The sequence below is a fragment of the Choloepus didactylus genome, chromosome 2 (assembly GCF_015220235.1).
Source record: "Choloepus didactylus isolate mChoDid1 chromosome 2, mChoDid1.pri, whole genome shotgun sequence".
NCBI classification, from domain to species: domain Eukaryota; kingdom Metazoa; phylum Chordata; class Mammalia; order Pilosa; family Megalonychidae; genus Choloepus; species Choloepus didactylus.
In genome coordinates, this window is record NC_051308.1 from 247,582,287 (window position 1) to 247,596,197 (window position 13,911).

The following is a 13,911-nucleotide window of genomic DNA, read 5'->3' on the forward strand; positions in this document are numbered from 1 at the left end:
GATTTGGGGATATTTGTCGTCTACTGCAGGTCATAATCCAGTACTACTCTATTTTCTTGCTCAGATTGTTCCAGCTTTGGCCACTGGGGGCCCCATCAGGTAGTTGGATCTGCTTTCTGTTTACCCTGCTTTACTGGTGTTTCTTTCTCCCTTCCTATGTTCACCTGGGTTTATCATGTTTTAAATAAATTTTATTGTGGTAACACACCCAACATAAAATTTCCTATCTTAACGCCTTTCAAGTATACAATTCAGTGGTGTTAATAACATTTTTGATGGCATTTTCTTCATTCTTTTTTTTCTCCCACAGATTTGGAAGCGACACCCCTATTTCTGTTACTTCAGTTCGCATTGCATTCTCAGTCTCAATCGATTTCTCTGGCCATCTCCTAAGGCCCACTGGGGCTTCAGGCTCCAAAACTCGTCACCTCTCGCATCTTGCGTGGTTCGTGGCTCGGTGGTCCAGGGCTTTGGTTTCTCTTTTTTTCATACACGTTGTCCACCCTGGGCTTCCTGAAGCAAAACTGGAGGCCTCTATTTGGGGTGAAAGCCCCAGTGGGGGAGCAGGAAGTGAGACCGGGGAGGGAAGGAGGGGGCTCAGGGCGTTCCTGGGCTGGCAACATAGTGGCTGCAGGGCTCAGTGCCCCCGGGGACCAGGGGACTGGGTCAGGTGCGGTGCCTCCCACCTGTGGGGCAGGAAGCTGCTGGGGGTGCTCCCCAGCGCCTTCTCCCCAGCTCCCTGGCTTCCTCAGGCCACACGGCGGTAAGGCGTGGCCCTGATGTGGTGGCGAGACGTGGCCGCCTCTCCCTGCAGACCCAGCCCCTCGCCTGCCCTCTGGCTTCTGCAGCCCCGAGGGGGACAGTCCCATCCCTACCGCCCCCATCGTCCTCAGCAGGGTCATGCTGCAACCGAGCCCTGGAGGGAGGGGTCATGAGGGGACCTTGGGGACAATGTTGCCTGGGGTGTGGTGGGGCAAGGCCTCTGCATTGCCTTCTGACTTGGGGGGACAGGTCCCAGCTCTTCCTAGGGAAAAGGGAGGAAAACCTGCAGGTACAGGACTCACAGGCTTCTGAGGAGTCCAGACCTCCACAGCACCCACCGGATGCCCCACGTGTGGTGGGGTCCCAGACTTCCCCACCAGGGCCTTCCCCAGTGTCATCTTGGCAGGGGTTCAACAGTTGTGAGCTAAGTCCTGGCTCAGGCCTCTGCAGGAGTGGAGAGCAAGGAAGTTGGATGGAACCAGAGAGGGCCCCTGGCACTCACACCCGGTGCTCACATCTGGTGCTCATACCCAGTGCTCACACCTGGTGCTCACACCAGGCAGTCACACCTGGTGCTCACACCTGGTCTCATATCTGGCACTTACACCTGATTCACACATCTGGTGTTCACAGCTGGCACTCACACCTGGTGCTCGCACCCAGAATTCATGCCTGGCACTCACAGCCGGCACTCACACCTGGCACTCACACCTGGTCTCATACTTTGTGCTCATACCTGATTCTCACATCTGGAGCTCACACCTAGTGCTCACACCTGGAGCTCACATCTGGTGCTCACACCTGGTGCTTACACCTGGCACTCACACCTGGTGCTTACACCTGGAGCTGGTGCTCACACCTGATGCTCACACCTGGTCTCATATCTAGTTTCATACTTGGTGCTCATGCCTGGAGCCCACACCTGGCACTCACATCTGGCACTCACACTCAACACTTACACCTAGCACTCACACCTGGCACTCACACCTGGTCTCATACTTGGTGCTTGCACCTGGTGCTCACACCTGATTCTCACACCCGGCACTCACACCTGGCACTCACATCCAACACTTACACCTAGCACTCACACCCGGCGGTCACACCTGGTCTCACACCTGGAGCTCACACCTGGCACTCACACCTGGCGCTCACAAGCCTGTTACTCACCCGGTCTCTGCCATTTTTCTCCCTTTCTGGGGAGCACCATCAGAGGTGCTTGCACCAGCCTTCTGATTCCTTTGTGCATTTCCTTCTGCCTCCTGCTTCACCACTGGCCAAAGTGCAACAGGTAAGCTGTCTGGGGGCGTGTGTTCCCCACTGAGGACCCCCTCTCCTACACCTGCCCTCTCGGTCTCACATTGAACCAGCTGGCACAGCTCGCTTGGGCTTTCTGGAAGCAGACCCCGAGATGCGGTTTGGGTACCGGCAGGTGCTGTGGTTGACCGCTGTGGAAGGCGGGGTGGAGGCCGTGCTGGGCCGAGGGGGAACGGCTGCCTCAGTGAGAGCTGCTGCTGGAGTGTCCTGCCTGGGGCCACCCACCCAGCCCTGATGCCCACTAGGGTGCCTGGGAGCCTGTCACTGTCTCCTCACTGGGCCCCCGTGACAGGGGCAGGGTCTCCTGCCCTGGGGGAGGCCTGGCCTGAGCGAGGAGCTGGGAGGGCTGGGTCTGGGGCGCCCCTGTGGGAAGGGGCCCTGGGGTCTGGCCCTGCACAGCCTCCTCTAGGCCATCAGCAGTGGCTGTCATCTTTCTTCTTCTCAGATGGCATCTGCGGTTAGAGACAGGAGCTAGTTTCATCGAAATGGCATTTTACTTCCTAGTTCTACCTGCTCTCATTGTTTTGGGAACTTGAGAGAAGAGAGTAGGAAAACCTTTTCCCCAGGGGCTGCTGGGTTGCTGTGGCCACATCCTGTGCCTCCCCATCTTTGGGTGGAGGGTGGGGGCCGCCTATGCTGTAACTTGGGCTCCAGGACGCACGTGAGGGGACGTCCGGATCTGCCGCTGCGGCCCAGGATCTCTGAGGAGGCTAAAGGTGGACCCCCTCCTGTGGAGCCCGGCCCAGGGGTGGGGGTTGCAGGTGGCTTCTCCATGGTCCCGAGACCCTCTGGTCTGGGTGCCGCAACCTTGCCAAGCCTGAGCCCCTAGGGGGATACGGCCCTCAGCCCAGGGGGAGGCCAAGGCCAGAGGGGGCCGGGCTGCAGGCAGAGGACCCCCGAGAGCGGCCTCCCCCTCCAGCCCCCGCCCTGGGCCTGCTGGCCGGGCGCCCCTGGAATGCCCCGTGCTCATCAGCACAAATCCTGCAGCCTCAGCAGCTGGCCCGAGGCGTGGCAGGAAGCGTGCCCGCGGCTCCGGGATCCTGGCAGGCTGGGCACCGGCCCCCCACCTGCTCAGACTCGTCAGGGGTCCCAGGCTGTGCCGTGGCCCTCCCCCGTGCAGGCCAGGCAGGTGTGAGCCCATGTGTCACTCCCGGGACGATGCAGAGGGTAGGGGGGGGCTGGGCAGGGGCCCCGGGATATGACCACCCTGAACAGGAGCAGGAGGGCGATGGGGGAGACCCCGAGGGTGCCCCGTCCTGTCATCACAAACCTCCATGTGCCTTTGCCAGCCGAGCAGGCCTCACGGGAGTGAGGGGCACCTGCCAGGCCATCTGGGTCTCGTCTTCCACGCACCAGCGAGGACGGCCTGCAAGGAGGGGCTGTGGTGGAAGGGAGGGCCGGCCTCGGGGAGGCAGACGGGACGGGGGCGTCTGGCAGAGAGGGAACCACAGTGCCAAGGCCCCAGGCTCCTGGGCCACAGGCCTAGCTGCTCCCTGCCCTCGGCCCCCTGCCCATCCCCATGGCTGCTGGGAGGGTCCCCGGGGGCTAGAGGCCAGGTGGGGCTGGGGAAAGGGCCAGGTCTGTCCCAAAATAGGGTGGCAGGATCGCGCTGGCCATAAAAGGCCCTTGGAATCTGGACCCCAGGGACCCTGGGCAGCCAGGCCCAGCTAAAACGCTGCCGCCTGCCCCGCGGGTCCTGCCCACTGTCACCGGCCTGCGGAGCCCCCAGCCACGGCCATGGTAGGGCCCCTGTGAGGGTGGCCGCCTCGGAGCCGCCGGGTGGGGCCCTGGGAGGCTGGGTGGGCCCTTGTTCCAGGGCCGGGGCCCACCGCAGCAGCGGCCAGGTGCTAGGCTGCCCCTCAGGGACCCTGCCTCCCAGGACCCCAAGCCTGGCCCCATGCAGGCCAGGAAACCCTGGGCCCTGGAGGTGCCTCCCTGTGCCGGACGCCTGTGTCCATCGCCGCAGGGCCTGGCCCACCTGCGGCTGCCCCTGTGGCCTCTGCTGCCCCTCACACCTCTGGCCTGTACCCCCTGCGGACCCCACCCGACCCCCTCACTCGCTGCCCGGTGCACGACTCCCCCCCAGGCGAGGCCGGGGGCCGCCCTTTGGCCACCACGGCCCTTAGGGGCTGCCGAGCAGATGGACGGGGCTGGGGGCCCCTGGTGAGCCGGGGGGCCTGTGCCCACAGACGGAGCGCCTGACGGCTGAGCAGGTCAAGGAGTACAAGGGGGTCTTCGAGATGTTCGACGAGGAGGGCAACGGGCAGGTGAAGACGGGTGAGCTGGAGCGGCTCATGAGCCTGCTGGGCATCAACCCCACCAAGAGCGAGCTCGCCTCCATGGCCCGGGACGCCGACCGAGACAGTGAGGCGGGCGCCCGGGTGTGGGGGGCCGGGCCCCGTGCGTGTGCGGCGGGGGTGGGGTGCAGCCCTGGGCCTCCCCCCGGTGTGCGTGAGGGGCCCGTGGGGTGGCCCCGGCGCCCACCCGGCCTGCGCCCGGCAGACAAGGGGTTCTTCAACTGCGACGGCTTCCTGGCCCTCATGGGCGTCTACCACGAGAAGGCCCAGAACCAGGAGGGCGAGCTGAGGGCCGCCTTCCGCGTCTTCGACAAGGAGGGCAAGGGCTACATCGACTGGAACACGCTCAAGTAGGCCGGCGGGCGTGGGGGGCACGGGGGGCGGGCCGGGGTCACGGGGGACACAGGCTGGGGGTGAGGGCCAGGGGCACGGGGGGCACAGGGGATGCAGGCCAGGGGTGCAGGGGGCGCGGGCCGGGGACGCAGGGGACGCAGGCTGGGGGCACGGGCTGGGGGCACGGGGGGCGCGGGCTGGGGGCACAGGGGCCGGGGGCATGGGGGGGCACAGGGGGCACGGGCCGGGGGCATGGGGGCGAGGGGGACGCAGGCTGGGGACACGGGGGGCGTGGGCCGGGGGAACAGGGGGCACGGGCCGGGGGCATGGGGGCGAGGGGGACGCAGGCTGGGGACACGGGGGGTGCAGGGGGCACGGGGGACGTGGGCCGGGGGCGCGGGGGGCATGGGCCGGGGGCATGGGGGCGAGGGGGACGCAGGCTGGGGACACAGGGGGTGCGGGGGGCACGGGGGACGTGGGCCAGGGGTCGCGGGGGGCGCGGGCCAGGCAGTGGGCTCAGCGTGGGGTCCGGCAGGTACGTGCTCATGAACGCGGGGGAGCCCCTCAACGAGGCGGAGGCCGAGCAGATGATGAAGGAGGCGGACAAGGACGGCGACGGCACCATCGACTACGAGGGTGAGCGGGGGCCGGGGACGGCGGCCGGGGCTCGGGGCGTGGCTGACCCGTCCCTCCACCCCCAGAGTTCGTGGCCATGATGACCGGAGAGTCCTTCAAGCTGGTCCAGTAGGAGCAGCAGCTGCGCCTCGGGAAGCCCCGGGGTGAGGCCCCGTGGCCCTGCCCACCCCCGCCGCCAGTGTCCAATAAACAGTCCGGCCTGACTCTGAGCGTCACTGTCCCCTGAACTGGGGGTGAAGGGGGCAAAGATGGGGCCCAGAGAGAGTAGGGGATCTTCTGGGCCCAGCTGCCCGCACATGGCTGCCCCATGGCTGCCCTGACACTGGACACTGCCCGCACTTGCCAAGCCAGCCACCTGGGCAGCAGTGGCCCCTGGGATGCTCCCCGAGGCTGGGGGCAGGCAAGGGGCAGACACACTGCCTGAATTACCCCGAAACCCCTTTCATCCAAGTGGAGACCACCTAGATACAAACTTGATTCTCTTTTGAAAAAGCTGCAGATGTCACAGCCTCACTGAGCAGGGGAGGGCACTCCTCGGAGCCAGGGGCCTGACGGGGCGGCGGCCAGCACAGGGCCTGCTCGGGGGGCTGCCTGTTACGTAGCAAGGAGGCGGGGGCCGCAGCATTGTGCTGGAGGACCGCCTTCCAGGGGCAAGGTGGTGGGCAGTGGGGGCTCCAAGCCCCAAGCCCCCGTGGGCCCGAACTCCACTGAGCCTGGCTCCAAGAGACTCTCCCACGCTTGCAGGGGGTACTGGGTGCTGGGCGCCAGGGGCTGCCCCCGCAGCAGGTCTGGGGCCCTGGGGAGGGGACTGAGTGGGCAGCTCTTGCCACTAGGGCTCGGCCATCCTGACAGCCTCCTCATGGGTGGCAGCCCCAGGTGCACAGGCTGCGGGCGGGAGGGGCCGTGGCGTCGGGGGTCCGCTCCCAGCAGGGCAGGGGCGGCTGCTTGCCCAGCGGGCTCTGGGAGAGCTGCCGGCTGCAGGGAGCCGGGTGTGCGGGGGGAGCCTGGGCCTGGCCCCTGCTGCCAGCCCCAGCAGGCGCTCACAGGTGGCAGTGCTGCGCATGGGCTGTCCGAGGGCACGGCCGTAAGGTCGCAGGGCTGCTGCATGGCAGCAGTGGGGCTGGGCATGCACCTGCTTTCGGGGGCAGCAGTGCCGGATGCAGCTGACTGGGACCCCACACAGTGGCGGAGGAGGACAGCAAGCAGAGGCCCGGGCAGGGGACAGGGCCCGACCGCTGGACTGACCGAGGCTACTGGGCACCCCCAGGACAGGGGACGGGATGAAAGGGTGTCTCTCTAGGCCGGACAGCCCCAGCTGTCCCTCCAGGTCTGGCCAGAGGTGGCCTTGGGTCTCACTCCTAGGACACACTGTCCCCGGCAGACAGCACAATCCTTGTGCCCAAACTGCTGACCGTGCACGGGGGCTCCCTTGGGTGGAGGCAGGAGGGGCGGGGTGCAGGCTGGCGGCCGGGAGGCCGCCCAGGGCTCACCCGGTTCCTCGCGGGGGCGGGCAGTGGCTCTGAGGCCAGCTCTGTGCTGGGAGAACGAGGCGGGGTGGGAGGGCAGGGCCGGGGCGCGGTGGCCTGAACCCCGCAGGCTCCCCCCCGGGCGAACCATGAGACGGCAGCTCCACGCACCTGTTCGAGCAGAGCGCAGGCCCGGACCCCAACCCTCCCGGCAGCACCTCGGGACCCCCGGCCCCCACTTCCTGGTCCGGGAGGCCTAGTCCCTGTGGGGACCACGTGAGCCCCGCCCAGTGGAGACCTCGCCCGGGAGGCCCTGCCCCTCTGGGTCGGGGGCAGGCCGGGGACCCCCGGGGCCGCCTGGGCAGTTGCGCCGCGGCCAGTCTCACCCTGAGGGTGGCAGTGACGAAGCCCTGAGCCGGGCGCGGCGCCCAGCGCAGACCCCTTGGGTCACGAGCGGCCGGGGGCAGGCGTGGGACCGGGACGTCAGGGCCTCGCGGTGCCCCCGGGCGCAGACCCCTGCCCCAGCCGCCCTCCGCCCGGGGCCGCGCCCAGCACTCGCTCTGCGGGGACCCCACCCGCTGGCCTGGGGAAGGCCTGGGGCCCTGCCCAGCACCCCTGGCCACCAGGCCCAGCCAGGCTGCTCCCAGTGGGAGCCTCAGCACAGCGGGCTGGGGGCAGCGCAGTGAGAGGCAGGAGCTGGGTTTTGTCCGGGCCCCAGGGAGAGCTGCGTACCTCCTGCACGACGAGGGACCTGACCGTGGTCTGCGGGTGACGGCTGCCTATCCCCCGGGCCCCCCAGGATCCTGCTCCCTGCCCGGCTGGCTGGACCCTGCCTGAAGCCGTCCGGCACCCCCTTCCCCTCTTCTGCCAGCCTTGACTGACCTCGGCCTTCAAGGCCCAGCACAGGATTGGGAGGAAGGAGGCGGCAGGAGGCCAGGGCCGGAACTCGGGAGCCAGAAGCCCTGTCCTCGCACAGGACCTGGGGGCCCGCGGCCAGCGAGCAGAGGGCCCGGCAGCAGAAGGGCTGGGCCAGGATGCAGGCTAGAGGGGCTGCGCCTCCATTTGCTGAGGAAGAGGGAGGACTGCGGGTGGGCAGGGGGGTCCTGGGCTCGCTGAGGCCTCCGGACAGAAGTGCTGCCCAAGCCCCTGCAGGCTCAGCACCGGCTCGAGGTTGGGAAAGAAAGGCAGCAGGGCTGGCCGGGGGCTGGGTGCTGGTGGCGGGAGCTCAGGCCATGTCCCCAAGGCCGGTGACCAGAAGCAGGCCAGCTAGCCCCTCCCTGCTCCCCAGGGAAGGCTGCAAACGCTGTCCTGGTGCCCGCACGGGGTGGGGGAGGGGTGCAAGGCCTGTGCGAGGAGGCAAGGCTCGTTGGAGCTTGAAGGAGCCCCTCGCAGGCTGGGGGGTGGGGTGGGGCAGGTGGGGTGTCTTCCCCCAAGCAGGGCCAGTTAGGGCCCAGGAGCCCAGCTCGGCCAAGGGGGCAGCGTACACAGGTGCTGGGCCTACCTGGACCCTGGCTGGGCTCTCAGGTGAGGAGCTGAGCGAGGGGGGACCTGACCTGTGCTCAGCCCTTGCTTGGGAGGGGCCTAAGGGGTCGGCTCTGGGCTTTGGGGCCCCTGCTCACCCCCCTCACCCCGGGGCTTTTGGTCTGGCCCTGGGCCCCCAGCACTCTCCTGTTCTCTCCCTCCTTGCTCGCTGTCCCCCCATGTTCCCCAGGAATCCGTTCCTTAGTTTGTCGTTCTGTGGCCTGGTTTGTGTGTGAGGTGAGCAGTGAATGACCAGCGATGCTGCACACCAGGGGCCCGCATGTGGTGGCTGGAGAGGATTTATTGGCAGGTCTGGGGTGGGCGGGAGGGGATCTAGGGACTGGGCTCCGGCCAGGGGCAGGCTGGGGGCTGGACAGGCCTTGGTGATTCTTCCAACTGTGTGGCCAAAGGTAGACTCTTGGTCCAGGGCAGCAGGAAGCTGTGACGGGGGTCATGGGAGGGAGGGTCCTGGGACCCTGGCCATGGCGCAATGCAAGGGGGCTGCCCATTTGAACCTCCCCAGCAGGAGCTGGCCGGGCCCCGGCCCCTGGTATGGTTCCCCTGGCCCACAGCCTGGGGGGGCTGTGAGGGGCTCTGTGCAGAGGTTCCTGCGGCCTCAGGAGCCGCTCACCACCTGGGCCACAAAGAGAACTTTGTAGGTCTCCTTCACGTCCCCCCTGAGCTGCAGCAGGGCTGACGCCATGAGCGGGTGGTCCGGCTAGAATGACGGGGGGGTCACTTAGCTGAGGGGCACACTGGGCAGCGGTGCCCTCTCACCCGTCCAGGGACCTCCTCCAGCTGCCCGCCCCCTGGGGGTGGGCAGGGGGTTCCCCAGGTCCCCTGGGAGGTGGGGACCCACGTCGAAGTCGGCAGTGGGCGTCCAGGAGATGCTGATGGCCTTAGTCTGGCCGCGCTCGACGATGCCGCGGGAGGGCTCGATGGAGAAACCCTTCTGCTGCAGGGCCACCGTGCTGTCCAGGCTGAACTCGACTGTCTGTAGGCCATTGGGGCTGCTGGGGCCACCGGGGGGCCAGCACAGTGCCCAGGAGGCAGAGGGACCGGGGGAGAGGGGGCCTGGCTGCCCACCCCCCCAGCTCAGGACAAGGGCAGGAGGGCCCAGGGCTGCCCCCCTGGGCAGTGCCGTGCTTACCTTCTTTGGGGACAGCTGGGTGGTGCGAATGCAGCCCACCTGCAGCTTCCGAGTGGCTGGTGGGGCTGGTGTGTCCGTGTCAAGCTGGACATAGTCCAGGGTCACCAGGATGGGTTTCAGCTCCTCAGCCTCTGGAGGGGGAGGGTCTGGCTGGGTGGAGGGGTGCGGGTAGTGGGACTGGGTCAGGCCGAGGAGTGGGCAGTGCTGGAGTCCTCTTCAGAGCTCCGTCTGGAGGCGGTCACCCTGCCTGGGCCTGGGGCTGACGGGCCCCGTATCTCTGTCCCTACTTCGGTGGCCTCTCGGTGGCCTGGGGGCGGGGGTGTAGGGCGCCCGCTCCCTGCCGGCCAGCTGCCGGGCGCTCACCCTCTCTGCGCTCGGGGTCCAAGGCGGGGGTCACGGTCAGAGACTCCACAGGCACGTCCAGGGGGTCTCCGCCCTCCACGAACATCATGTGCTCGCGGGCAGCGCCCTTCAGGAGGATCTGGTGGGAAACTTTCTGGGAAGAGGCAGGGGCCCCTGTCCCAGCAGCTCCGCGGCTGTGCGGGCTGACTCGGGGAGGGGACAGGGATGGGCGGACACCCCTAGGCCGGGGAGCTCTGGTCTCTCCACCCCGAAAACCCCCAACGTCGTGCAGAACCCCCAGGCAAAGTGCCGCTGACCACTGGCTGGAAGGGCCGCCCTGCGCCTGCGGCCTCGAGGGCGGGGGGCTGCGAGGGTCTCGGGCGCAGGGCGGGGCCGCAGCAGTGGGCGGGGCCGCGGCAGGGGGCGGGACCGCAGTCTGTGGGCGGAGCCGCGGCAGGGGGCGGGACCGCAGTCTGTGGGCGGGGCCCGGCAGGGGCGGGACCGTGGGATGTGGGCAGGACCGCGGCAGGGGGCGGGACCGCAGTCTGTGGGCGGGGCTGCGGCAGGGGGCGGGACCGCGGTCCGTGGGCGGAGCCGCGGCAGGGGGCGGGACCGCAGTCTGTGGGCGGAGCCGCGGCAGGGGGCGGGACCGCAGTCTGTGGGCGGGGCCGCGGCAGGGGCGGGACCGTGGGATGTGGGCGGGACCGCGGCAGGGGGCGGGACCGCAGTCTGTGGGCGGGGCCGCGGCAGGGGCGGGACCGCAGTCTGTGGGCGGGGCCGCGGCAGGGGGCGGGACCGCAGTCTGTGGGCGGGGCCGCGGCAGGGGCGGGACCGCAGTCTGTGGGCGGGGCCGCGGCAGGGGGCGGGGCGCGCCGCACCTTGTCGAACAGCAGCACCTGGAGCCGGTCGGAGAAGTACAGGCTCTCGTGGTCCGGGCTGAAGGTCACGGTGAAGTCCTGCGCCCGCCCGGGGTCGATGACGCCCTCGATGGGGACGACGCTGAAGACGCTCTGGCCGTTGTAGTTCTGCGTCCCTGCGGGCGGGACGCGGGGGTGGCCGGCCCGGCTCCGCTGCCCCCCGCGCTGCCCGGCCCCGCCCCCGCCGACGCCCCCCGCCCCCGGCCCCGCCCCGGCTCGGAACCCCCCGCCCCCCGCCCCGCCCGCCGCTCACCGACCGAGTCGGTCCTCGGGGCGCGCGAGGCGAGGAACTGCGGCAGCGGCTGGTCGCGGCCCCTGCGGGGGGCGAGGCTGTCCAGCCTCATGGAGAACTTGGTGGGGAGCGCCGAGCTGTTCTGCAGCTGGACCGCGCAGGGCTCCGGTCACCCAGAGCGGCCCCCCCACGGCTGGGCCCTGCGCCGCCCCTCTCCACCTCCTCCCGCGGCAGCTGACACCAGCCTCGGCGGCCTCGCCCGGCCGCTGCACCCGGCTCCTCCCGGCCGCGCCCCTCCGTCCCGGGAGCTCCAGGCGGAGAGGTAGGGTCCCTGGGCGGGGTCGCTGGAGCCCGAGACTGGTGGGAGGCCCCAGGAGACTAGCCGGCCCTCGTGCGGGTGGGCGAGTGGAAGGAGCCCCGACAGGGGCAGCAGCGGCAATGGGGGGTGGGGGGCAGGGGGCATTCCAGGCCCCCTGGGCACCAACGCCCTGCACTCCCCGGCCCCCCTGCAGCGGGGCCTGACCCTTCCCGGCAGAAACCCTCGGGGCTCCGGACCTTGAAAGTGGCGGAGACGGACTCTCTGGCGATGACGTAGCCCATGTCCAGGACGCCCCCTTCGATGGAGCAGGTCACCGTGGACGCCAGGCCGGTGCCCACGAGGGTGAGCGTGAGCGTGCCTCTCTTGCTGACGACGTCCAGCGTCTCTTGGGCCTGGGGGGACCATGCACCCTGGCAGCGGCAGAGTGGGCGGCCTGCGGAGCCCCTGGGCTGCAGCCGTGGCTTGGGCGGGCCTGGCCCCGCGGCCCGGGGCACTTACCCGGACGCTCTCCTGGGGGGAGAAGCACAGCACCAGGACCTGGACCTCGCCCGCCTGCAGCCGGCTGAAGGGGTTCAGCAGGACGAAGGGGCCATTGGGGTTCAGCAGGGAGAACTCCACCTGGGCGCCAGCGTCAAGGCGGACGGAAGGCTCCGCGGAACGGGGGTCGTGGTCGTGCCTCCCGGGTGGGGGCGGGGGCGCAGCCGGGGCGGGACAGGGAGCGGGTGTCACCCCCGCAGGAGGCCCCGCCGCGGGAAGGATACAGTGAGGTCCTCGGGGCAGATGTTCTGGATCGAGACCTTCTTTAAGCCGCGGTGGCCTGAAAAGAGGGCGGAGGGCGGCAGCTGCCGCGGCCCAGGCCACTGCCCGCAGGGCTTAGGGAGCGGGTGTGCCCGCGTCTGCTGAGCGCCAGCGGGGCCGAGGGCCTGGGCGGGGTCGGCTCTCACCTACGGCAACATCTCCGAAGTTGAAGGAGGTCTTGCCCTTGTCGGACAGCACCACGAGGGACGGTGCCACCGCCGGACACCACAGCTCCAGGTACAGGGTGTTGTGGGGGCTGTGGGCGAGGTGTGGGCCCGGTGAGGGCTCAGTGGGTGAGGCCAGCGAGCACCTGGGTGTCCCGGGCCTCTCCACCTGGGGGTCTGCAGCAGAGGGGTAGTGACCGCCGGCCGCACCTGAAGCTCATGGGCTCCGTTTCCTTCTCGTCTTTGATGTCACCAGTAGCAACGACACATGGGACCACAAACTTGTCAAACTTTCCCCCAAAAGCTCTGGCGAGGGCCGCCTGGGCCACCTGGCGCTCGTTGCAGCTGGAGGGAAGCTGACACAGTCACTTGCGGCCCTGCCCAGTCCTGGGGTCACGATGCCGCCCCCACCCCAAAGGCCCTGAGCTCAGAGGGGCCCTCTGGGGAAGGACAGGAGACGGGGCCAGAGGCAGCAGCTGTAGCCTAGCTGGCTTTCCTGCTCCCTTCTCTGGTTCTTGTGGGGACTTCTCCCCCCACCCCACAGTCCTGGTCAAGTCAACCACAGGGGAGCAGGTGCCCTTGACCTGGAACCACAGAGCCAATATCCTGGAGCCACAGGGACGAACCTGGGGCGGGCAAGTAACCCCAGCCCATCAGAGCTTCCCTGGGGTTCACTGGACACTGGGAAGGCTGGGGTCCTGAGCTGGGAAAATGGGGGTCAGCAGTGGCGTCCTCACTACCAGCCCATGGAGTGAGGCTGCTCACGAGGACACTGGGCCCGGAGGATGAGGGGAAAGCAGGAGCCCAGGAAAACAGGGCCTCAAGGGCCTTGAGGCAATGCCTGGATCCAGCTGTGCCTGAAGCCAGCCCAGCCCTTGACTTCTGGGCCCCATGCATCACTTCAGCTTGCTCCAAGCAGTCTGAGTGGCTTCTGCTACTTCATCACTTGTGATGTCTATGGGAGGAAGTGTCCACTGGGCCAGAACCAGGTTCCATCAGAGGGGGGTGGGGGCACCCCCTTCTTGCGCTCACCTGGCATTGAGCTCCTGCCTCTGCAGCTCTGAGTCCTGGGAGCTGGAGGTCCGGAACAGCCGCTCTCGGTTGGGCAGCCGCATCGGGTTGGACTGTCTCCGCAGGTCCCTCCTCTGGGTGGCCGTGTCCTTGTGGAACTGGGAGGAGGAGAGATGGGTGGTGAGGCCGGCAGTGCCCTCCTGCCCTGGGGCTCCACCTCAGCCAGGCAGCTGCCCACGTGGGCTCCTCCAGGGCCCAGCCTGGGCCTGGGCCGACTGCTGAGGCAGGGGTGCAGGAGCCACTCAGAGGGGCCCGAAAATCTAGCCACTCCGTAAGAAACCCCGATGGCAGTATGGCAGTGCACAGGAACCAAATGATGCAGACAGGCAAGGCGCAGAGGCGACCGGAGCCAGGGCCCTCGCTCCTGGTGCCCAGAGCACTACACACTGTGCCCTTTGCAGGTCTAAGGCAGGTGCTTTCTCTCGGGGTGCCTGAGCAGAGCCGGCTCCAGACAGAAGCAAGCATGACTGAGAAGCGTGTGCTCCCCGGGCAGCAGCAGGCTCGGGCCACACTGGGCTCTGCACTTCCGTCCCGCAGGGGAGGCAGCGGAGAGGGGCCGCGGGGCCGGCGCCAGCGGGTTTGCCTCTGC

The 13,911-nt window shown here is 68.5% G+C and overlaps 2 protein-coding genes across 13 annotated transcripts in view; one reads left to right on the forward strand and one right to left on the reverse strand.

The window, feature by feature from the left end:
* Nucleotides 1-1,435: 1,435 nt before the first annotated feature.
* On the forward strand, nucleotides 1,436-5,539 carry CALML6 (calmodulin like 6). 3 transcript variants are annotated; one of them, XM_037819049.1, is made up of 5 exons: nucleotides 1,436-3,205; nucleotides 4,266-4,440; nucleotides 4,579-4,723; nucleotides 5,242-5,342; nucleotides 5,408-5,539. In XM_037819049.1, the coding sequence occupies exons 1-5, from the start codon at nucleotides 3,032-3,034 to the stop codon at nucleotides 5,452-5,454; spliced, it is 642 nt and encodes a 213-aa protein (XP_037674977.1). In that variant the 5' UTR covers nucleotides 1,436-3,031; the 3' UTR covers nucleotides 5,455-5,539. The 3 variants fall into 3 exon arrangements, with proteins under 3 accessions (XP_037674977.1, XP_037674969.1, XP_037674986.1); XM_037819041.1 differs by having other exon boundaries at nucleotides 4,266-4,723; XM_037819058.1 differs by having other exon boundaries at nucleotides 1,436-2,792; nucleotides 3,064-4,723.
* Nucleotides 5,540-8,623: 3,084 nt separating this feature from the next.
* CFAP74 (cilia and flagella associated protein 74) overlaps nucleotides 8,624-13,911 on the reverse strand; it is a 135,376-nt gene continuing 130,088 nt past the window's right edge. For 5 of the 10 annotated variants that reach the window (XM_037828813.1, XM_037828810.1, XM_037828814.1 and 2 more), the window contains 12 exons: nucleotides 13,284-13,420; nucleotides 12,462-12,596; nucleotides 12,234-12,343; nucleotides 12,051-12,106; nucleotides 11,788-11,907; nucleotides 11,526-11,681; nucleotides 10,992-11,118; nucleotides 10,700-10,854; nucleotides 9,843-9,975; nucleotides 9,480-9,610; nucleotides 9,189-9,323; nucleotides 8,624-9,047 (listed from right to left, as the gene is read on the reverse strand). In XM_037828813.1, the coding sequence (XP_037684741.1) occupies nucleotides 8,946-9,047; nucleotides 9,189-9,323; nucleotides 9,480-9,610; nucleotides 9,843-9,975; nucleotides 10,700-10,854; nucleotides 10,992-11,118; nucleotides 11,526-11,681; nucleotides 11,788-11,907; nucleotides 12,051-12,106; nucleotides 12,234-12,343; nucleotides 12,462-12,596; nucleotides 13,284-13,420 (1,497 nt within the window). In that variant the 3' untranslated portion in view covers nucleotides 8,624-8,945. Of the gene's footprint in view, nucleotides 9,048-9,188; nucleotides 9,324-9,479; nucleotides 9,630-9,842; nucleotides 9,976-10,699; nucleotides 10,855-10,991; nucleotides 11,119-11,525; nucleotides 11,908-12,050; nucleotides 12,107-12,233; nucleotides 12,344-12,461; nucleotides 12,597-13,283; nucleotides 13,421-13,911 lie in introns of those variants that run through there. The other 5 variants (XM_037828817.1, XR_005215559.1, XM_037828815.1 and 2 more) reach the window with 5 other exon arrangements.

Bases quoted from the DNA above. Each gene is read 5' to 3' on its own strand.
- CALML6 (XM_037819041.1), top strand. From the start codon at position 3,032: ATGCCCCGTGCTCATCAGCACAAATCCTGCAGCCTCAGCAGCTGGCCC. The intron at 3,206-4,265 runs GTGTGAGCCCAT...CTGTGCCCACAG, and splicing joins CCCCCGTGCAGGCCAGGCAG to ACGGAGCGCCTGACGGCTGA. The intron at 5,343-5,407 runs GTGAGCGGGGGC...CTCCACCCCCAG, and splicing joins CGGCACCATCGACTACGAGG to AGTTCGTGGCCATGATGACC.